The 22,936-nt window shown below is 42.3% G+C and overlaps 1 protein-coding gene and 1 pseudogene across 2 annotated transcripts; one reads left to right on the forward strand and one right to left on the reverse strand.

Moving 5' to 3' along the window:
• On the reverse strand, positions 1 to 16,447 carry LOC121826408 (NACHT, LRR and PYD domains-containing protein 2-like). 2 transcript variants are annotated; one of them, XM_076569257.1, is made up of 10 exons: positions 16,052 to 16,447; positions 13,398 to 13,689; positions 9,352 to 9,422; positions 8,178 to 8,251; positions 6,280 to 6,426; positions 5,815 to 5,985; positions 3,427 to 3,591; positions 1,458 to 1,547; positions 1,041 to 1,084; positions 1 to 335 (listed from the first exon to the last, which is right to left on the reverse strand). In XM_076569257.1, exons 4-8 carry the CDS (start codon positions 8,240 to 8,242, stop codon positions 1,463 to 1,465), a joined length of 633 nt encoding a protein of 210 aa, XP_076425372.1. In that variant the 5' UTR covers positions 8,243 to 8,251; positions 9,352 to 9,422; positions 13,398 to 13,689; positions 16,052 to 16,447; the 3' UTR covers positions 1 to 335; positions 1,041 to 1,084; positions 1,458 to 1,462. The 2 variants fall into 2 exon arrangements, with proteins under 2 accessions (XP_076425372.1, XP_076425377.1); XM_076569262.1 differs by lacking the exon at positions 1,458 to 1,547.
• Positions 16,448 to 16,624: 177 nt separating this feature from the next.
• On the forward strand, positions 16,625 to 17,315 carry LOC143272853 (RING finger protein 11 pseudogene; annotated as a pseudogene).
• Positions 17,316 to 22,936: the final 5,621 nt, after the last annotated feature.

Genomic DNA, 22,936 nt, shown 5'->3' on the forward strand with positions numbered 1-22,936 from the left:
TGGAGTGACTTAAAACTTTTATTATGCTGGTGAGAACACATGGTGGACAAAAGTGGGTGTGTGATGTGTGCAGAATTTACCATTAAGCAGAGAGAAAAAGTCAGTGTCTTAGTCACTGAGTGTCAAGTCGTATCACTCGGTGCTCCGGATGTCTTCCAGCCCAGATTGCCTTCCCTAAGCTGTCAGAGGAACAGTTTTGGCATACTCGGAGACAAGGTCACAAGGCGATGGTGCAGTTGTGCTGGTGGCGTTGTCAATCCTCAAGCTGGGTTTGCTCTCTTTTATTTTCTCCAACAGTTTCTCCATTATCCAGGCTCGAATTATCTATCTTCAACCTGTAAGACCACAGAGCAGTAATGTTCCCAGGGAGCTTAAGTCATGTTGTCTTCAAGACATTCATTCCTAACTGCTCCCACCAAAGAAAAGAATCTGTTTCAGGGTGGCAGAAAACTTGTTAGCTTAGCATCTGTAATGTAAATTATATCATTAAGTTGATGTTTTCTCAGGAAGCTCTGACCCCTAACTTAAGAGTTATAGGAAATAGATGGCTGTAGGGGGTGGGGAGGGATCATATTGCGTCCAGGATTTGACCCTGATAGACTCCCAGTGGATGACCCTAGGCACACATTGGCAGCACAGAGTGGACTCGCTGAGTGTAAAGGGAGCACACGGCATGAGAAAGAAGAGTGGTGGGTGGGGTATGGGTGGGCACAGGAGAAGTGGAAAGGGGAGAATGGGGGCATTGAATTTGGTCAAGACACTTATGAATGAAATTTGCAAACAGTAAGAAAAGTTGTATGTGCTATTTGTTCTCTTAATCAGCTATTCCAGTCATCTCTGTTGGGTGGGCTACACTCCTGATTTGACAAGACAAGGCTTCCAGTGGAGAGACTAGGACAACCACCCAGCCACTAACGTGTCTGCCTACAATCTGTCCTGCCTACAAGATGTGCTGGGGTAAAGATGGTACAGAAATTGTGGGAGTGGCCAACTAATGACTGGCCTAATTGGAGACCCATGTACCCTGAGAGGGAGCTCACCACTGAGGGCCAGGACTCAGAGGCAGGATACACCAGAGACAGACCTAGGATAGAATCAAACATGGGGGGTGAGTCAAACATTAGGTAGAGTTCCAGTAATCCTGGAGAACAGAGGGAGGAAAGATTGTAGGCTCCAGTGGGGTCAAAGATGCCTCAAGAAAACCCACAGAACCAACTAACCTGGGCTCATAGGAGCGCACAGAGACTGAACTGAAACCTGGGAGCCTGTGCAGGACTGACCTCAGCCCTCTGCACATTTGTCACAGTTGTGTAACTTGGTCTTCCTGTGGGGCTCCTAGACGAGGGAGCAGGGGCTGTCTGACTGTGTTGCCTGCTTTGGGGACCCATTACTCCTACCAAATTGCCTCATTCAAACTTAATAGAAGAGATTCATAATTTCACTGAAATTTGATATACCACAGCTAGAGGATATCCATGGGAGGCCTGTCCATATCTGAAAAGAAACAGAGGAGGGGTGGATGGGGGGAGAGAAGATTGGGAGAGAAACTGGGGAGAAAAGAAGGGAAATTTGGGGATGTAAAAAAAAATAAATGAATACAACAAAATTAATTTTTCGAAATCAATTAAATGATTCCTAGTGATATTCTGCTATCCTCATGCATCAGTACCTAGCCCAACTGTCAGAGAGGCTTTACCCAGCAACTGATGAAAACAGAGACAGAGACCCACAGCCAAACATCAGGCTTAGGCAGAGCTTGGGGAGCCAGTAGAGTCAAGGGCACCACAAAAAAAAACAGCCTCATGGCACCATGACATCTCCAACTCACTCTCTGCTCCCTGCACATAGTTGCAATGTGAGCTCTCAGCTTCTTGCTCTTTGGCTCTTTGCTATCCTGTGGATTAGTGCCATGCCTCTCACCATGATAGACCCTTATTTCTCTGGAACCTATATCCAAATAAACTCTTTCTATAAGTTTCCTTGGCCACAGTGTTTTATCACAGCAACTGAAAAGTAGTGCAACCACTTAAGGCCACTTTTAACATTCAAGAAATTGAGTGATGAAATTTTTGAGTAGCTATGACAATGGTCTGTTCGTCAGAAATGCTTCATGAGTAGTAAGAAATACAACAGAATCCTGGGCTCACATCACTACTAGTGCTCCATCTGGAAATAATGGAAGCAGAGGTGATGAAGGACCAGAGCAGAGGCCAGCAAGACTGGTGAAAGCCAGCAACCTACCTGGTTTTATTTGTTTGTTTTTAAGAAAAGCTTTATGAAAAACATAATGCCCACATATTGCCTATGAAGTAGCCTATTCTCTTTACTGCCTGGTCCTTGGAAATTTTAAAGCCAAGCATGATGATGCAAAGCTGTAATGTCAGCCCTTGGGAGATTGAAGTGAGAGAACTGCCATAAGTTCAAAGCCAGCCTGCACTAGCTACATAGTGAGCTCTAGAACAGCCTGCAATACAGTATGAGATACTGTCTGAATGGAAAGGCAGATAGACACCCACAGTCTTCTTAAAATGTTAAATTTAGATTTGTCTCACTAAAATACGGTAAATAATGATATTAGGGTTCTCTGCATATAACCAAATAATGCAAAAGTGAATATTTAAATAAGATGAGGTTGACAGTCCATCTGTAGGACAAGTTTCTAAAAGTCAGAAACCTAGAGCTCCCTTGGGGATAACTGCATAGTCACATTGGTGTATGATGTAATACCTGTGTGAACTTGTGTGTATCTGCACACTCAGGCTTCTACTCTGTAGGATGTGCCTCGGGAATGTTATCAACACAGGCCAATACAAAAAATCATAAATTTGGGGCTGCAGAGATGGTTCTACAGTTAAGAGCACTGACTGTTCTTCTAGAGGACCCGGATTCAATTCCCAGGACCCACGTGGTGGCTCACAACCATCCATGATTCCCATTTTCAGGGTATCTCATGCTCTCTGCTGGCCTTCACTGGCACTACATACACATGGTGCACAGACATACAGACAAAAACAACCATTCGCATAAAATAAAAATAAGTCCATTTAAAAACATCATAAACTTAGGATATTGAGACATTTTGTGATTTTGTAATTTGATTGTACAGTTCTTAAGTATAAAGTTTGCAACATGACCTTGTCAACTGCTATGTCAAAAGGGTGGACACCCCTGGAAGGCATCAATCTGTGTATTCTTAACACTGAGTATTCTGGGGAATGTTCTTTCCTTGGAATTGAATATTTTTTACATTTGGAGAGTAGGTAATCAACTTCTCCTAAGTAAGAGGATATCATCAGAAGACTAACTTGACTGATTCTATTGGAAGGTACCTTAACTTGGATCCCATAGTGTGTACTCCCACTTAAAGCTCCCCAAGACATTAATCTCTTCATGGAAAATTCACCAGGTCAAACAGAAAGGCCATACCTGATTGTCAAGTGCACAGTATTATCTTTTAAAGCATCCAAGGTCACTGTTACTCCACTTTTCCCCAAGATATTCTGGCCCAGGTCGAGAGTTTCCAGCTTCAGGTTGCTAGCAATGGCAGTGGCAAGTTCCTGATGCAATGGACTGATGGAGCATCCACAGAGCCTTGAAGGAAAAAAATAGCATTTACTCCTTGGTAATCTCCTGCTGAGGCCTTGTATAGTATTTCTAGGGATCCTGCAGTAAAGAAATGTGGAACCAGACCAGAGCTACTTAAGGTGCTATCTCAAAAATGTTTTGCTCAGGGGCTAAGAGTGTAACTCAGTGATGAAACACTTGCCTAGAATCCACAAGTAAGGGGTAGAGTCATGTCTCAGCAATAGAGAAATTAGTGAGAAGCTGGGGTTATGGCTCAGTGGCAGACTGTCTATCTAGTATGCACAAGGTGATGAGAGGTTTCACACCCAACTATTTAAAAAAACACAAACTGAAAGTGCATGCCAATAAAGTGTTTGGCTCATAACTAGTAAAAGGTTCACTTAAGAAAACCGACTCTTCCTTCTAGAAGATACCAATAGTCAATTGATCCTCAACTTGAGGTGGGACTTCATGACCACATCTCCCTCTGTACTGGTTAGGTTTATGTCAACTTGACACAAGCTAGAGTCAGAGAGGAGGGAGCCTTAACTGGGAAAAATGCCTCCAGAAGATCTGGCTGTAGACAAGACTGTGGGGCGTTTTCTTAGTGGTTGATGGGAATGACTCAGCCCACTGTTGGTGGTGCCATCCCTGAACTGGTGGTCTTGGGTTCTATAAGAAAGCAGGGGGATCAATCCATGAGGAACAAGCCAGTAAACAGCAACCCTCACAGCCTCCACTTCAGCCCCTGCCTCCAGGATCCCGCAGCCTTGGTGTGAGTTCCTGTCCTGACTTCCTTCAGTGATGAACAGTGATGTAGAAGTGTTAACCAGACACACCCTTCCCCTCCCCCAACTTGCTTTTTGGTCATGCTGTTTAACCACAGCAATAGTAGCCCTAACCATAGTCTCCAATGCTTGGATTTTGTCTGATTTGAGCTTTACCTGGTCTTGTACATACTGTAATGATCAGTTTGAGTTCATATGCACCCTCTTTCAAAATGATCCTGGAACCTTAGGATGAGGCATTGTGATATATACATCCAATTTATGTAGGGTTGACCATACTCCAGTGAATGACCATATGTCTAAGAGTATACAGTTGGCACAAATCAGTTGCACAAATTTAACTTAATGATCACAAACTTGGGTAGGCAGGGAAAAGGGAATGGATCCCCCTTGTCAACTCCATGCTGCCTTTGCTCTTATTAGGCAAGGGAGGTTGCTGTTTACACAAACATCCTTCTGCCAGTCCACCCCTAGATCTATACAAACCCTGACAGAAGTTGTTAATAATTCCCAGTCACAGTCAAAACAGAACAGAAGCATCTATAATTTTAGTGTTGTTTTTCTTTTCTCGTCTCTGCAGTCATGAAATGATTTCACCACCCAGGTTCTCTTTCCCAGAACCCTGGCTTCAAAGTAGGCTGCATCATTGAATTGTGTTTAGCTGAGACTTGGAAGAGAGAAGGGAAATGAGGTTCATCATGCTCTTTATGGGACCACTGCATTTTCTGGGTATGGTATAACATTCGGTTGCCCAGTTACTGAACAGGGGCAGGATCTAGGCTTCCTGGTCATTGCATCCCAACAGAAATAGTGTTTTCCAGAAACTCACCTCACTGTAAACTGTTCCCATCCCATGTCTTCAAGGCCCCTGAACAATGTTGTGAGCGCCCAGTCAGTTACCTATACTGAGTCCCAGAGGAGTTTATCTAAAAGGAATAATATTTCTGCAATCTGAGATGTTCTAGAAGAAATTAAAGATTCCAAACTCTCTAAAAATAAACACCAAAACCTACCCTAGGCATTTTAGACTGCATTTTGGATTTTTAAAGTGTTACAGAACACCATCTGTCCAGCAGCTATGATATTCAGACCCAAGTTCAAGTGTGTTAAGTTAGAGTCTCCACAGAGCACCTGACATATGCTTGATTCCATGAGCGGTTGTGTTGTTGTGCTTTATCCCGCAGAACAAGAAAATAAACACTCGATAACCTCTGGGAAGTTATTTTAAATAACTTTAAAACATCAAGCTTTATGCTACCAGGTTTATTTGCACATGCTAGCATGCAAATTGACTGCACAATTATCTCTAAGTGATAGAGGATCAAATCAAATTTTTCTGCTATGAAGAAACACACGGCTCCTGAATATGGGGTTTCCTAGGATGCAAGTGTGGAGGGAGGGCGGGGAGAGGGGCAGGTGTAGGGGGTGGGTGTAGGGGAAGAAACTAGACATGAAGACTTACACCAGCACATGTAGTTTACAATCAGGGGAGCACAAGCCTTCACACAGGATTTTCACTCCACCATCTCCGAGGTTTTTCCTGGCCAGGCTCAGATGTGTCAGCTTCTGGCTGACCATTAAAAAGGAAAAGAGCTCCTTGCTATAGGTTTCTGTGAGTTGACAGTTTTCCATCCTTCAAAAGAATAAAACAGCTGGTCAGATGAAAAACACCTTCCAATGCATAGCCTTCTCAGCTGCCTCCTAATGAAAGAAGCTCAAGCCATTGTTGATTCCCATATCCTTTATCACATAGTTGGGATAGAATAAGAAGATCCATGAACCACTTTCCACAGACTGAACATGAGCAGGTATCTGTGTCAGTGGCTGGATCCATATTGGTTACTCAGCAAGTCTGATGTCACTATGCCTCATGTCTAAAGACAAACAGAGAAAATACAGCACTTTTAAAATACTTTTCAGGAAGCACCTGGGATACTTCAGAGTCATACACAGCAACATGGCACCCCCATCCAGGAGCTTGTTGCCCGAGAAGTCCACACATGTCAGGAACTGGTTCATATGGAGAAACAAGAAGTCATTCCATTGATGAATGGAGGCAGAACAAGATCCTAGCCTGTGACATAAACAGAAGCAAGGCATTCTCAGAGGACATAAAGGGTAAACTGCTCACTATGACTCCATCCCCTGAAGACCATATCTTCATTCCTTATAATTCACATGTCCACCCCTACCCTTCATTATTAAAGATAACTTTAAATACTTTCCAATGCTCCCTATTCAAATACATCTATTTAAATACTCCCAAGGGAGCCCATTACCTATGGTGGGACGCCCTTGCTCAGCCTTGATGCAGGGGGGAGGGGCTTGGTCCTGCCTCAACTAAATGCACCAGGCTTTGCTGGACTCCCCATGCCTTACACTTTCAGAGAAGGGGATGCAGGGTTGGTCAGGGGGAAGAAAGCGGGGGGAGTGGGAAGAGGTATGAGAGGGGGATCTGTGGTTGGTATATAAAATAAATTTAAAATTTTTAAATAAAAAATACTCCCAGGGTATTTGATCAACATACAACCTCATCTCCAAGCATAATAAAAACTAATCTTGAATACAATTCTCTTCTATGACCAAAATGAGTAATTCTCAGTGATGGGAGTGTAGCTCAGTATTGAGACACTTTTCTAACATTTGTGAAACCCTCGATTCCATTCCATGGACTGCCAAAAAGCTCCAACTCTCAAAGAGCTAGCCTTAAAAGTTGAATTTTGAAATTTCAAAATTCAAGAAACACGAAAATTGATGCTTAAGCAGCCAAGTCTGAAAGTACATCCAGTTTGGGTGTTGTAAGGATACAAGGAATTGGGAACTTGCCCTGTTGTTGGAAATGAAAATGTCATGTTAATATTTGATATGTTGCTATTTGTTATCAATTTAATATTTCTAACTTATTACATTTGGCTCTAGAACCTAGGTATTTTGGCAAACATACATTTAAAATCTTCAAGTGTGTACTGAAGGTCATAATTAGAAACCATGGCTCTACCTCTTGGGTTCAAAACTCTTCACAAGTCACCTAACCTTTTTGATATTAAGTTATTCCTATTGGTGATTGAGGTGATTGAGGTGATTGAGGTGATTATAATCCCTTCATGTCTGTGCCTAGTGGACCATTGGCTATTTGAGAGTGGAGTTCTTCAAAATTAGTACCTTTCTCCAATTGTGCCTTAATCTATTATAATGGAATTATAAATCTGCTCCAGTAATTAGAAGATGTAATTTTAATTGTCTCAAAAAATGAGCAGAGATAGGAAATTCTATTTCAGCCATCTATCCTTATGGAGTCTCAATGTATTAAGAAACATGGTTTTATCAAGACTGTAGATGGGTCAAATATCTTTCCAATACAAGGGTCAGAACATCTTGGAAGAGGGATGGGCATAAATAATCTAAGTGCGATAGGAAGGAATCCTGTGAAATACTGTCCTCTGGATATATGTGGCTGCTACTACACACATGAAATAGCAGCTTTAGTTACGTACACAATACCAGTCCAGTTTAAAAGTTCTAGAAATAGCCATGAGTTCTACCCTGGGAGGGGGGCAGCACTGGCCATAGGTTCTACCCCCCGGGGCAGGCAGCACTGACCATGGGTTCTACCCCCCGGGGGCCAGCACTGACCATGGGTTCTACCCCCCGGGGGCAGCACCAACCATGAGTTCTACTCCTGAGGGCAGCATGGACCATGGGTTGTACCCCCATGGGACAGTACAGACCATGAGTTCTTCCTCAGAGAACAGAAAACACCATGTGTTCAACCATAGAGCACCACAATGAGTTACCCTGGGGGACAGCAGTGACTGCACAACTTACCTCAGGAACTGCAGCTTGTATCTGTTGTGCTTCACCATCTCACCCAGAAGCATCAGCTGTAGCATCTTTTTCTCCTTGATATTCAATAGGAAAAAATGGGTTGCTGATTGACTTGGCATCCTCTTAAAAACACGCTACAAAATATGTCCATTGGCACAATAGTGGCAATAATGGCATGAATGTTATTGGAGCAACCAATGACTTTCTGGTGGGATTTAAGGCCTGTCATACAGGACAGAACTAATGCTTGGTAATGTAAACCTGGGAAAGCAGCTATTTTGAGGACAATCATAGGGAGAAGATATTTTGTCATACAGGCATAGCATCAAACTGCCTTCTTAACATTTATCTTAATACCTGTAGATTGGTACAGCTCTCAGCACAAAAAGCTTTTTTACAATGGACAGAGGTTAATACATAGACTCTCAAGTGGTCAAAATGCAGAGAATACATTATGGTGAGGTGCTAAGCCATAAACTTGACATCTATATCATACCCTTCTCCCCTGAAAAAAATCTCAGATAACATCTCAGAAGTTACGGCACAAAGACTGTAAGAGCCAGAATTTGGGGAAATCAGTGTGAAACAGTGTCTTCAGGACATGACAGGGCCATTGCACTCATGAACTCACAGCAACTGTAGTTACTTGTACAAAATCAAGCCAGTCCACATTTCAGAATGGATGGGGAACAAGCCAATGAGGCCCCACTCCTTGCCGAGGCCCCGCCCCTTGCTGAGGCAGTATTGGCAAGTTGTAATGGCTGCTGAGGAAGAAGAGCCACATTTTGGGGATGGGGCCATGGCCACGAGTAGCTTGTCCAATAGCCAGAGGGTTCCCCTACACCTGTACATATATGGACATCACTAATTGGACTAAATAGGTAACTAAAAATAAGAAATGAAGCTGGGAGGGAGACACCCTGGAGGATATAAGAATTGGAGGGGGTGTGGGGAACGTATGTGATCAACATGCATTGTATACAGCTATGAAATTCTCAAAAATAAAAATTACAAGGGAATCTGTGGCTGTTATGTAGAACTGAATGGTATTGTAAAATAAAAGGAAAAAAATAAAAAATAAATTACAAGAACATAGTATACAGATCCAGACATGAAAAAAGCAGGAAGGGGCTTAACCTTGTATGTTCCATAATAACAGACTCTGTACACCTACCTAGCTCTTCTGTCTCTGACGTCTTATATCTCCCAACACTGAGTTGTCTGTTTCCAATGTCTATAAATGCTCTGAAAAATAAAGAGATGTAAGCTTGACATATTAAGTTTCCTTTACCTCCTATACCGGCCATTATTCTAAATAAAGGCAGCTTCTAGCACAGTCTCTTTGGTTACAGTAAACGCATACAAGATGTAGTATTTTAAAGGTTAGAATTCAACCATTGAATTGGGTGTAGCTCAGTAATAAAGTGCCTGCCTAGCATGAGCAAGGAGCCGAGTTTAATCCCCAACACTGAAAAGGAAAATAACATGTAATTCCATAGTATTTGTGCATCAACAATATGCTTTATCATTGTTTAGTTCCAGTGCTTGCAACCCACTAGATACAGTGATTGTAATACATTTTTTCTACACCTTCATGAAGCTAAGAAGCACCATCCCATCTCTGTAAATTCATTTATTCAGGATACTTTGTACAAATGGAATTTTAAAAACACAAAACCTTTTATGACTAATTTCCTTTTGATGGCCATCTTTGGCTTTTGTTCATGGTTTAGCACACATTAGTGGTCCATTCCCTTTTGTCATTGGATAATAATCATTGGTTATATCTACCTACACACTGCCAAATAATCTCACTCCTAAATAAATATCCATAGACAAGTTCTTGATTCACACCTGTCTTTCAGGTTTTGGGGGGCAGGGATGACTTACATCCTAGGAGACTGGTTAAGGTATATGGTAATTTTGTTTAAAAAAAATTCTGAACCATTAGGAAACATGCTATTTAAGGGGATGGTGCCAGTTGTGGTAGTACATATCAATAAGATGTGCTAAGAGGTTGAAGCAGGAGGATCACAAGCTCATGACTAACCTGGGCTATGTCTTGGGCTGGCAAGAGGGCTCAGTGGGTGAAGGTACTTGCCACCAAGGCTAATGACCTGAGTTCAATCTCTAGAAACCACAAGATAGAAGATGAGGATCAACTTCAAACTGTCCTCTGACCACAGGCACACTGCAGCAAGTGCACACCAACACAGGCATGTGTGTGCACATACATGGGCCCACACATGCATACGTAAAACAAACATTTTAAAAACAAGGATAATCTGACCACCTCTACAGTAAGCACTAAGTCCTCCAGGAGGATGTATTGACAAGAACCCGTGATGAGACAAGGGTGTAAGAATGGAGCCAATAGGACCTATAAACAAAGAAGACTAAAGCCATTACACACACATACAAAGAAAAGGCCATATGAGGAGACAGCAAGAAGGCAAGGCAGCCTACTTCTGAGTCTCAAGGCCAGTATCAGAAGAAACCAACCCTGTTAACACCCGATCTTACATTGCCAGTCTTCTTAGCAGCAAGAGCTTAAAATTCCATAGTCTAAGGCACTGGCCTGGGGCATTGTCTTACAGCAGCTATGGCAAGGACTGCTCTAGCTCATATGCTTCTACCACCATAACACATGTCATGTGCTTGGACACAAGCACACTACAGTAGACTGTTAGGTTTCCAGGAGGCCAAGTTCTTTCTCTTGTAAAGGCTCCTGACATCATTGAGAAGCCATTCTTGGTGACACAATGGATGGTGTGCAGAAAGGGATGTAACTGGAGCAAATGGCCCATTGCAGCCAAACCCTTCTATTATTTTAGCACCTAGCGATGCTGATACCAGTCCATTTCCCCCTTTCTGGATTCTTTATTCTCTGTTCATGTGTATTTCCAATTTTTTTGGAACCATGTGAACTCTGAAAATGAAGGTAGTTATGTTCTCATGTAGTTTTATCTTGAAGGCATATACCATAAAGTCAAAGAGAGCTCTAGATATTTTGAATTCAGCTTTGAGGTTGTGGGGATGTTAGCCTATTCACGTTCCTATGCCAAACTCCCTGAGGCTGGATAATTTATGGAGAATATAAAATTTTCTCAGTTCTAGAGACTAGAAAATACAATATAGCACAACCATAACTTCATAATTATTTGGTGAGAGCAAAGATGGACCTCTTGGTGCCTCATGATGCTTCAGATTGAACAAAGGGAGACATCCTGCATCCTCTTTTCTAAGTAGCTACCCCATTCATAAGTATTGCACAGTCATGACTTATCTCTATGAAGGTTCCATCTCTTTGACAATTAAGTTTCATTATATGAATTGGGGGATGCTGAACAGAGATGGGAGCGCAGTCACAGCACATCTATCATCTTTTGTTGATATAGTATCCTATGTAAACCTAGTGTTACCCTTCAACTTGCAATCCTCAGCTCTCGAAGCCACAAGAGTTGGCATTTCAGATGTGTTTCATCACAGCATAAAAATCACAATAGTTAAGTCTTTATTTAGTTAACAAAATAATGACATACTGAAGATCAAAAGGCAAGTATAGTAGGTTGCTATTTCAAGGTTACATATTACTTGAAGTTATAAAGAAAATCCCATGCAGCTCATAATATGTATGTACTTGATGCCTAAGGAGAAACCAGTCTCATGGATTATCTTCCCAGGCTTTATGGAGAGATACAATTGCTATGAATTGAGAATATAGGATCAGTGGCCCTAAAGGGATGAGAAGTACATTACATGTTACATGATCAATTTATTTTGAGAAAGGATCTTCCTATGTAGCTCAGGCTGGCCTTGAACTGGCAGGCTTCAACCTCCCAAGTACTAGGATTATAGTGCTTTATAATCTGGCTATGTGGCCAGTTGTTTATAAGATATAAAGAACATGTTTATGGATAGCTAGGCAATACCTTCTCTGGGGAGGAGGCATTATTATATCTCATTTTCAGCAAGAAAATGAAACTACAACAAGAGAAATATGAAGAGGCTATCAGACCACTAGGCCCTCCCAAACTTTGAAAAGCAGGCAAAAAACCCTCCAGTCCCAAAGAATTGGAAGAATTTTATGAAAGAAAATGGCTCCACACCCATGCACATATGGACAACATTAATTGGACTTAGTAGGCTATTGAAAAAAGAAAAATACATGAAGCTGAAAGGTAGAAAGGATACAGGGGAGGTGAAGGCAGGAAATGTGGTGTGATTTTATCTCATAAACATATATGATATTCAAGAATAAAGAAACAATTTGACAAAGGATCTTACTATGTAGCCCTAGCTGGCCTGGAACTTATATGGAACAGGCTGGCTTTGAACTCAGAGATCTACCTACCTCTGACTCTCAAGTGCTGTGATCAAAGGCATGGGTAGAATATGTGAGGAGTTTGGGGTGATAAATACGATCAAAATGCACTGTATGAGATTCTCAAAGAACAGATATTTTTAAAATAAATTGCATAATATAAATGGGAATAAAGAAATCAAAGCATTCCTGTACTTAAGTAAAAATATAACAATGTCTGGGACACATTAAAAGCAGTACTAAGCAGGAAATGTATAGCACTAAATGCCTACAATAAGGTTTTAATGTAACAAAGTCACATGCATCATATATCATCATCAAATGGCCATTTTCAAATTAGAAAGGTGTGCAATTGCTATGATCCAAAATTGTATAATTGTGCCAGTTTTTAAAATTTATGATTATGCCAGAAAACAACCCACAACTCCAGAGAAGCTAGCTAATAAGACCCAAAATGGAACTCATGGATCACCCTGGGAAGGGAAAATAGTGGAAATCTCCATGAGTAAACTGTGGGTGAGGGGTGGGCAATGGAGGGTAGGGAACAGGGGATGAGAACATAAGGGAATGGATGGTTGAGTTGGAACAGGGATGGAGTGGGAAGCAATGAAAGAGAGACCATGATAGAAGGGAAGAGGGGGATCTTTGATTGATGTGTAAAAAGGAATAGAAATATTTTTCTTAATTAAAAAGAAAGTCAATCAAGGAAGTACAGATTTTTGAAAAATGTTCACTGACTTACTATGAATAGAAATAATTGAAGACAATGCTAAAGTTAAGAATAAAAAAATTATGGTTATGAAAAAGACCCTATGGTCTATAAGGGATAAATCTAAATCTCTAAAGAAAATCCTCATGAACTCTTAACCCTTGTCACAACCAATCAACACACTCACCTGAGGGTTGAGGCAATTCAGTGTTCTTTATCTTGTCCAAGATGGACAGGGTCACAAACTTTAGCCTTTCACTTGGTAATTTCTTGATCAGAATATCTGCCAGTTTCACATTATTAGCCTCATCTACCTCACAACATGAGGACTTTTGTAAGTCTTCTCTGAATTCTGGAAAGGTCTTTAGTTGAAATTTAAATTTCTTTAATTCATCAATCTTCAGGTTTGCCAGAAAGGCCTTCACATTAAACTCTGGCTGACGAAATTGTAGATTGCCAAAGAATGGGACCTCAGATTCCTGCATTAAAGGGTAAGTTGGTAATAGAAAGAAAAAAGAGTTGCCAGTTATCAAATAAGTATCATTGGATAAAACATCAATGGTCTTGTAGCAAGAACTTACCAGATTTCATTGATGTACCAAGGATAGCAACATGTCATAAAAACCAAATTAAGAAAATATGGGCTGGAGTGAAGCTTGGCAGGTTAAGAGTGATTGATTCTCCTCCAGAGAATCTGAGTTCAGTTCCCAGTACCCACATCAGGCAGTTCTCAACCGCCTGTATCTCCAGCTCCAGATGATCTAGTGCCTTCTTCTGGCCACTATGGGCATAGAACTAGACATCGTATATATACAGAGAGATGCACATACATTTACATGAATAAAAATAAAAAATATGCTTGGCGGTGGTGGTACACACCTTTAATCACAACATGAAGAAGCAGGCAGATCTCCAAGTTCTAGGCCAGCCAGGTTTACAAAACAAGGTCCAGGATAACCAGAACTGTTACACAGAGAAACCTTGTCTTGAAAAAAATATCAATAAATAAAAATTTATTTTAAAAACTAGAGAGATGATTCAGTAGTTAAGAGTACTTGCTGCTCTGCCAGAGGACCCAAGTCCAAATCCCAGCACCCATATCAGGTGGGGGCTCATAACCACTTGTAACTCTACCTCTAGGGGATTGGATATTCTGGCCCCTGTGGACACCTACACACAGTATGTGTGCATACATACTCTGACACTCATTTTTTTTTAATTTAAGAACTATCTAGAACAGGGATGTGGCTGAATATTAAGCACTTGCCTACCATGGTGATTACATTCTTAAGGCTAAAAATAAAATCAGATGCTGAATACTCAAGACTTCTTACATTGTTACACATGGTGAGGGCTCATCACCAAATCTTTTTTCATCTGTTGTAAAATATACAAATCGACATTGACTGTTTTCCCAAGTATGTACCTAAATGAGTCATTGTTTTCTTGAATAAAAGATACAGGTATGTTAACACCTTTATTCATCATGTTCCCAAAACACAGCTATAAAAGAAACTTCACAAAGAGGCTTTATCTGACTGTGGGGCTACAACCTGTTATCCTAACCATGCTAGGAGGGTGTCTAGGAGAAGGCAGGAGATAACTTAAATATGATGAGTGGGCATTATACAGCTATATGCAAATGCCATGCCATCTCATTTAAAGGCCCTGAGCAGCCACCAATTTCGTGTCTTGGCAGGTCCAGGAGACAGCGCCCTATGAGTACCAAGGAACAACTCTTTTTTTCTAGCAGTGTTTGCCAGGGGGCAGGAAGTGTGTAAGAGCCAGAAGATAGGGCAGATGGGCTACACACTGCCATTCTCTAGGCTCAACAAAACTGCTATCATTAACTAACCATTATAGTTACCTGCACTGGACCCACATAAAACCAGCCCAAACAACAGTCAGGGAAGGGACAGGGCTCAGAGGGCTCTACTTTTTATCCTCTGTACTATTGATAAAGAAATTTAATAAAGTTTATAGTAATGAATGCTTACATTTAAAAACCAGAAATATTTCAACATAACATACCTCAAAATTTTCAAAAAAAAAAAAAAAAAGAAGTTCAACCCCAAAGCAATATACAATAACAAGCAACAAAGTTCAAGGCAGGAATTAATGAGATGAAAACTATACAACAGAACTGATTCTTTGGGGGTAGTGAGGAGACTGACAAATGCCTAGCCAAACTGACCAAAATAAAGAAGATTCAATTAATAGAACTGAAGACGTTTCCCTCTCCCAGCTCCTCCCAATCCTCCCTAACCCACTACCAACTTTTAAAGAGGAAAGGCATACAGAGTCCAATAAGATACAGAGAATCATTATAGAAGACATAGAAAACTTAAAAAGAGAAGAAGTCAAAGTCCTTAACCTAGAAAAAGTACTGAGAGTGATGAAGGAATATTGGTCAGGGGTGGGAGAATAATCAGAACATTATAGATGTGCATGAAATTGTCAAATAACACAATTAAAAATCAGAAAAACCAAGTTATGACCTTCTAGTTATATTTTAAAGGAACTAAAATTTCCAATATAAATGGATAAATTCCTAGCTACTTATGATCTACCAACGTTAAACTGAGAAGTTCAACAAATTGATCCATATCAATCAAAGCAGCAATTTTAAAAAACACATGGATATGAAAAAGGGACTTGTAAGAAGGAAAAAGAGTGATCACATTAGTGACTACCCCAATTGTCAGAGATCCTTTATCCAACAATTGATGGACACAGATGCAGAGATCCATAGCCAACCATTAGGCTGAACTCAAGGGAAGAAGAGTTGTAGAAGCCAGATGGGTCCAGGACATCACAAGAAAACCCACAGAAACAACTAACCTGGTTCATAGGAGCTCATAGAGTCGGAATCGACAACCAGGGAGCCTGCATGGGACCGACCTTGGCCTTCTACGTATGTGTGACAATTGTGTGACTTGGTCTACCAGTGGGAGCAGGGCCTGTCCCTAATGATTTCGCTGGCTTGGGGAACCTATTCCTCATACTGGATTGCCTCACCCTTAATACAAGGAGAGGGGACGTAGGCCCGGCTGGCCTCGTTCTGGCCGCCGCCGCCGCCGCCGCGCTAAGGCGGAGTAGGATGAGGCCCCAGGCCGCGGCTCCAGCGTCGGCAGGGGCAACAGCAGCTGAGGCAGCAGCTGAGGCAGCCGCGACGGCCGCGCCCCCCCCTCCTGACCTGGATTAGGCCCAGCAGCCCCGTGGCCGCCGCCGCCCCGCGGGGGGCGGGGTGGGGGAAGCGCTCCGTCTCCCCGCCCCCGCCCCCCTCCGGCTCCCGGCGCGACCCCGGTGCAGCCCCGCGGCCTAGCCTCGCGCCCCCTGCCCCGGGGGCTGGCATGAGCGGCCCCTCGGCGGCGCCGGGGCGCGGGGGAGCCGCCGCCTGAGCCCCGGGGCCTGCCGCCTCGGACCCCGCGGCGCCGAGAGCGAGCTCAGCGAGCGCTGAGTGTGCGGAGAGACTGGGGTCACGGCTTTCTTCCTCCCCCTAGATCTCACGCACACACCCCGGCCCCGGAAGATGGGGAACTGCCTCAAATCCCCGACCTCGGATGACATCTCCCTGCTTCACGAGTCTCAGTCCGACCGGGCTAGCTTTGGCGAGGGGACGGAGCCAGATCAGGAGCCGCCGCCGCCATATCAGGAACAAGTTCCAGTTCCCGTCTATCATCCAACACCTAGTCAGACTCGGCTAGCAACTCAGCTGACTGAAGAGGAACAAATTAGAATAGCTCAGAGAATAGGCCTTATACAGCATCTGCCTAAAGGAGTTTACGACCCTGGAAGAGATGGATCAGAAAAAAAGATCCGAGAGTGTGTGATCTGTATGATGGACTTTGTTTATGGGGACCCAATCCGATTTCTGCCGTGCATGCACATCTATCATCTGGACTGTATAGATGACTGGCTGATGAGATCCTTCACGTGCCCCTCCCTGCATGGAGCCGGTTGATGCAGCTCTGCTCTCATCCTATGAGACTAACTGAGCCAGGGTCTCTGTCGGACTTCAAGTGAACCATCATTTTTGGTGGTTCTGATCTTTTGTCACTGAGCCCAAAGAGCCAGGGATTAGGAATTAAGATCATGCACAAAAGTTTCCTAAAAATTCCTGGATGGCTGCAGATGTTGAGGAAAGTATGTGATATTTTAGAAACTTACGGGAAAGTAGGATGGATGGTATTTTTATGTAAAGCCTTGACCCAGTGTTTAAAATATAATTGTTATTAGACCTTGTTCTTGCTCCAGTACATAGGAATTGTGTAAAGTGTTACAGCAACTGTACATGTTTAAATTGTGTGTATTGAAGATTAGGAAAAAGATAGTTGTTATTTTTCTTCCTAAATGAGATAAGTTTCTTCTCCCTTCCACCCAAATTCTTTTCTGAAAAGTTACTGGCATTTGGGTCAAGGTTTTATTAAAAGCTACATTTTATAACACTGGCACAAAAAAAGTAGTTTTAAGCTTGTTTGCACAGTTCTTTTTTTCCATTGGAAATGGAATTCATTGCCTTAGGTCTTTTTAAATAGTGTATTATTATCGTTGGGGCTGGCTCTATGCTTGAAAACCAGTTTATTTATAACCTGTTGTAAGTGCTATATTCTGTTTGCAGTTAGGAAATGCAGAATTCAAAGTGATCTCCTAGCTTGTAAGCAAACTGAGATGCACTATCCCTTTTCTATTAAAAATGAGTTGATGTGTCAGGAAACCAACACTAGCAAAGTGGATTTGATATCCCCTTCCTTGTGTGTCTTATCTTATTGTTTTGGTTGTTAATATGGTGATAATTGAAAGTCAAGTTGAAATTTAAATATTAATATTTCTGATTTATTGACCTTTGAACTATGCCACCAGGCTTATGTAAAAATGAAGGTGGCACCATGGTGAAACTTAACAAGAAGTAGTTTTCAGCTGTAACAGTTTTGATTCTCTTTCCTGTGACCTCTTTCCCCGCTGTCTGGAACCATAGCAAAAGGATACTGCATCTCTTGTTACTGTAGTGCTGAGGTTATTGAAGTTACAGAAACACATCCAGTCTGTTTCTTAGGAAGGTGTCCGTTAAGTCTTGCTGGGTGACTGACAAGAAAGGTAAATGTGTTTCATGTTTCGCACACCAATGCAGCAGGATTTGTATAACCATATGACTTCATAGTTGTGATCTCAAAGGAACTTCTCCTTTCCTTTTTCTTGCAATTAATGTAAGAATACTCTAAGTCTCTAAACTTCTGAAGTGTTAGAGGTAGAGATGGTCTAGTAAAGATGTAATGTTTTATCCATTTAGCATGTGTTTATTTCGCCTTCTGTTCTCAAGGTGATTTGTTCCTTCGACTCAGTGATATTATAGTTAAAAATGATGAGCAAAAGTGCTCTCCACCTAACAGATCAGAAGTGATTCTTTTGTATTGTGTTGAGTATTTGACTAACACTTTTTTACATTCAGAAGTTTCTTGAAGGTTCTTCATAACTGCATTATAGAAGACATTGTGTCATATACAGTTCATTGACATTCAGCCGAAGCGTTCACACGCTGCTTATTTTCCCGATGAACCCCATGATGGAAAGACTTAAAGATGACTTGGGAAATACTGAAACTAGATTATCAGGTTCTGTTCAATTGTTACATACATCTTGCTTAATTTCTGTTTATTAATTTATATCCACCCAATTATAAAGTAAATTTGGAGGAAAAAAAAAATACAAGGAGAGGAGCTCAGTCCTACCTCAACTTGATATGCCATGCTTTGTTGACACCCATGGGAGGCCTGCCCCTCCCTGAACAGAAACAGAGGAAGAATGGATGGGGGTGGAAGAGAGGTTGGGGAGAGGGAATGGAAGGAGAGGAGGGAGGGAAACTGGTTAGGCTGTAAAATAAATAAATTTAATTTTAAAAAAAGAAAAAAGGATGTGTGTGGGAGGGATATGAGGGACAAGAGGGTGGACGGTAATCAGAATGCATGTTTATATATATAAACATGTCAAAGAACAAATTTAAATTATACATATACACACACATATATATAGATACATACACACACATGTAGATAGATAGATAGATAGATAGATAGATAGATAGATAGATAGATAGATAGATAGATAGATAGATAGATAGGGCCACAAGCCAGGAAGGAAAAGAACAAGACCAACTCAATCTTCAAAACCTTATCCAGACATGAAAACTAAACAAGGGCACAACAAACTTAAGGCCCATGGACCAATTTCTCTGATGAATCAATGGAGGGAAGAATCTTGGTAAACACTCTTGCACCCTGAACAACACATTAAGAAAATAACATAAAGACCAGCCTGGTCTCAACCCAAGGTTGCAGGGTTTGTCTGACCTACAGAAATCAGTGTAAAAGGATGGAGAGATGCCTCACTGAATAAAAGCACTTGCTGCTCTTGCTGGAGACCTAGATTCCAGCCCCAGAACCCTCTTGGTGGCTCATAACCATCTGTAAGTCCAATTCCAGAGAGCCTGACATACTCTTCTGACCTCCACAGACACTAGTTATATACTTGCTGTACTTACATACATGCAGGCAAACCATGACATTGGCAGGAAAGTGAATGGAACCAGAATTTACTGTATTAAGCAAAATAAGTCAGATTCATAAAGACAAATCCTGCCTGTTTTCTATATTCTCTTAATATGTGGAATCTAGATTTAAAATTATCTATGTGACCATGTGGAGCTCATGAAAACAGACAGGACAGCATGAGAAATGAGGAAGAGATCTTAAGTGAGGGAGGGAAGATGGGTAGTGGAATACATGTGAGTTGAAGGCAGAAGCTGGAACTATTTAGAGAGAAAGGAATCAGGAGAATTGGGGGAAGGGTTGGGGTGGATATGGAAGAAGAGCAGTTACAGAGAGGGATTGATGAGAACAGAGTATAATGACATTATGAAGATTCCATAATGAAACCCATTTTGCATGTTAACTTAAAAGATAGATTTCAAACACAAAAAGAAAGTTTGTATATATCAAGCCTAATTGCTACTCAGTAGAGTTTAGCTCTTTGGGCCACCCAAGGGTTACCCATTAACACCTGAGGCAGGTACAGAGAGCAAGTGCTGATTTATCTCACTGTGCAAGAGATAAGCCACACTTTTGAGAATCCCCAGAGTAGGGAAAAACCTGACTGAAACTTGATTCCATGATTCTACTTCCCTGAGACTTACAGCAAACAGTCATTTATTTTCTAATTCCCCCTCCTGCCTGTTTGGCCGACAGCTTCCCAGAAAACCAAGCCATGCAAATACACACACACACACACACACACACACACACACACACACACACACACCACCACCACCACCACCACATCAAGCCATGCAAAGAATACACACATACCCCACAACCAAGCCATGCAAATACATACACACACACACCACACCACACCAAGCCATGCAAAGAATACACACACACCCCACAACCAAGCCATGCAAATACACAGACACACAGACACACACACACACACACACACACACACACACACACACAGTTAGCACAGGAGGTGTGATGCCTGGCTTAGAACTTGCTGCAGCTGCCACCAGTACAAAAAAAGGAGGGAGGTTCTTCACCAAAATTTGAATCAGGGAAAGCTGAGAGAAAAGGTAGAAGCAAAAGGCTAGTTTTGAAAAGCACAAAATGAAAAATCCCCTGTGCAGCCAGCCATACCCCTAGCGACAAGAGAGAGTAACTTTGCCCTTGGAGGAAAGGGCCGTTCTTCCCTGGCACCCCAGTAATAGTGAGACAGGATTTCATTTTCAAAGTATGCAACATGAAATTATGATACACACACTTTAAACGACTAGCAAACCAAGCGAAATAGCACATCCATTTCCTCTCTATGTAGGGGAGTCTCAAATTCTCAAGGACACACATGTTCCATCAGCAGCAGTAACTACTGCTCTACTTTTGGACACAACTGCTTTATCCTGTCTAGCCTTTGACCATCATCTCTACTCTCCCTGCCAGGCTCAGGCCCTTATAACCACACACTGCTCTTTCTATATAACTTTAGGGGCCAGAGCTACTCTGGAACTGGGGTAGGTGTGAGTAACTAATGATGGCCAGTCAGCCCTGATCAAAACAGGAGCTGAGCCGGGTGGTGGTGGCGCGCGCCTTTAATCCCAGCACTGGGAGGCAGAGCCAGGCAGATCTCTGTGAGTTCGAGGCCAGCCTGGGCTAACAAGTGAGTCCCAGGAAAGGCGCAAAGCTACACAGAGAAACCCTGTCTCGAAAAATCAAAAAAAAAAAAAAACCGGAGCAGGAGCTGAATAGCCAGAATAGCCTTGAGAGATGTTTCCCTCGGCTATAAAGCACAGTATCTCCTACCAGGAAACAACATGATAACAGCCTGATGCCTTAGGACAGGTGGTGTCTGCTTTTCAGTGAGCCTCTGCACGTGGCTTCACGGCTCCCCTTGCTGTGTGGTCATCATGGGTGTTTAGAGGCGAAATACAGACCCATGAACCCCCACCATAAGCACAGGCTACTCTCCCTCTGCCTCCATGACCATAACACCCACTGAAATGCAGGTCTCAGCTCCCAAATGATAGACAAGCGAGGGGGGTTGGAGACTGGCTTGCCCTGTGCCCACCTACAACAGGAATTGCATGTTCACTATTGATGGATGGGGGAGGGGCTTTGTGCGTGATGGAAATGTTCTAAGACTGAGCCATGGTGATGCTGGCATCGTGCCACAAGTCTGTACTTAATAGGAGTTTTACAGTGTATAAACTAGTCAATAAAACTTTTTAAAGTGTACAACTACACACACACCCCATCTCAAGGCTCAGGAACCAACATGGAAGGGGGCAGAAAAACTGTAAAACACAGAGGCCTGGAAGATGGCAGTGAAGCTGTCTTCTGGACACCACAGGACTGGATCACTGCACTAATGAACTCAAAGCAGCTGTGGTTGCCTGCCCATGATCAAGTCAGTCAATACTGTAACATGCAGGAAGAGGGCTCATGAGTTCCCACCCCAACTGAGGAGCTCCTGACAGTTAATGGTTCCCAGGGAAAGGAGTATAAGCTTTCTTTGAGGGGTGTGACCCCTGGTAGGTCAACCACACTCCACTGGATGACCCCACATTCGTGAGTATTATAAAAGATTTCAAATTGGAAGGTATATCTAGGACTTGGGGGCAGGGAGTAGGAACCATTACGGCCACAATGCAATGTATGCTTGTATGAAATTTGTTTTTTAAAAGTTCCTTTAAAATGTTATTGTGTGTGTGAATTGTGAGATTAATGGCTTTCAAAACAAAAATAAGTTTTAATTTAAACTACATAATGAAATTACAGGTATTTAGATGGGTAGGGCAAACTTTGGGTCTGTGGGGAAAAAAATCCTCCTAGAACCCCAACCAATCAGCGCTATTCACAGAGGCAGACAGAAGACACAGTACCGACATGCTCGGTGCTGGGGTTCTCTCTTTGCTTGCAGACGAGTCGGGCCCAGGACATGGCTGCCTGAAGGTTCTTCCACAGGGCTCAGCTCTGGAACAGCCTTCCCTCCTGTTTCCTGGAGCCCTGCTTCTAGAGTAGACAGATGGTCCAGAATTAAATAGATATCAGCCACAAATGATTAAGCACCTGTACTCCATCCTTCACGAATTTAACTTAATTGGCTGAGGTTGGGTTTGCATGAGTCAGGATCTTCAGCCAGCACCCCCAGGTGACTCTAAGATGCAGGTCCCTTCCCAGA

Source organism: Peromyscus maniculatus, chromosome 1 (assembly GCF_049852395.1).
Source record: "Peromyscus maniculatus bairdii isolate BWxNUB_F1_BW_parent chromosome 1, HU_Pman_BW_mat_3.1, whole genome shotgun sequence".
Taxonomy (NCBI): domain Eukaryota; kingdom Metazoa; phylum Chordata; class Mammalia; order Rodentia; family Cricetidae; genus Peromyscus; species Peromyscus maniculatus.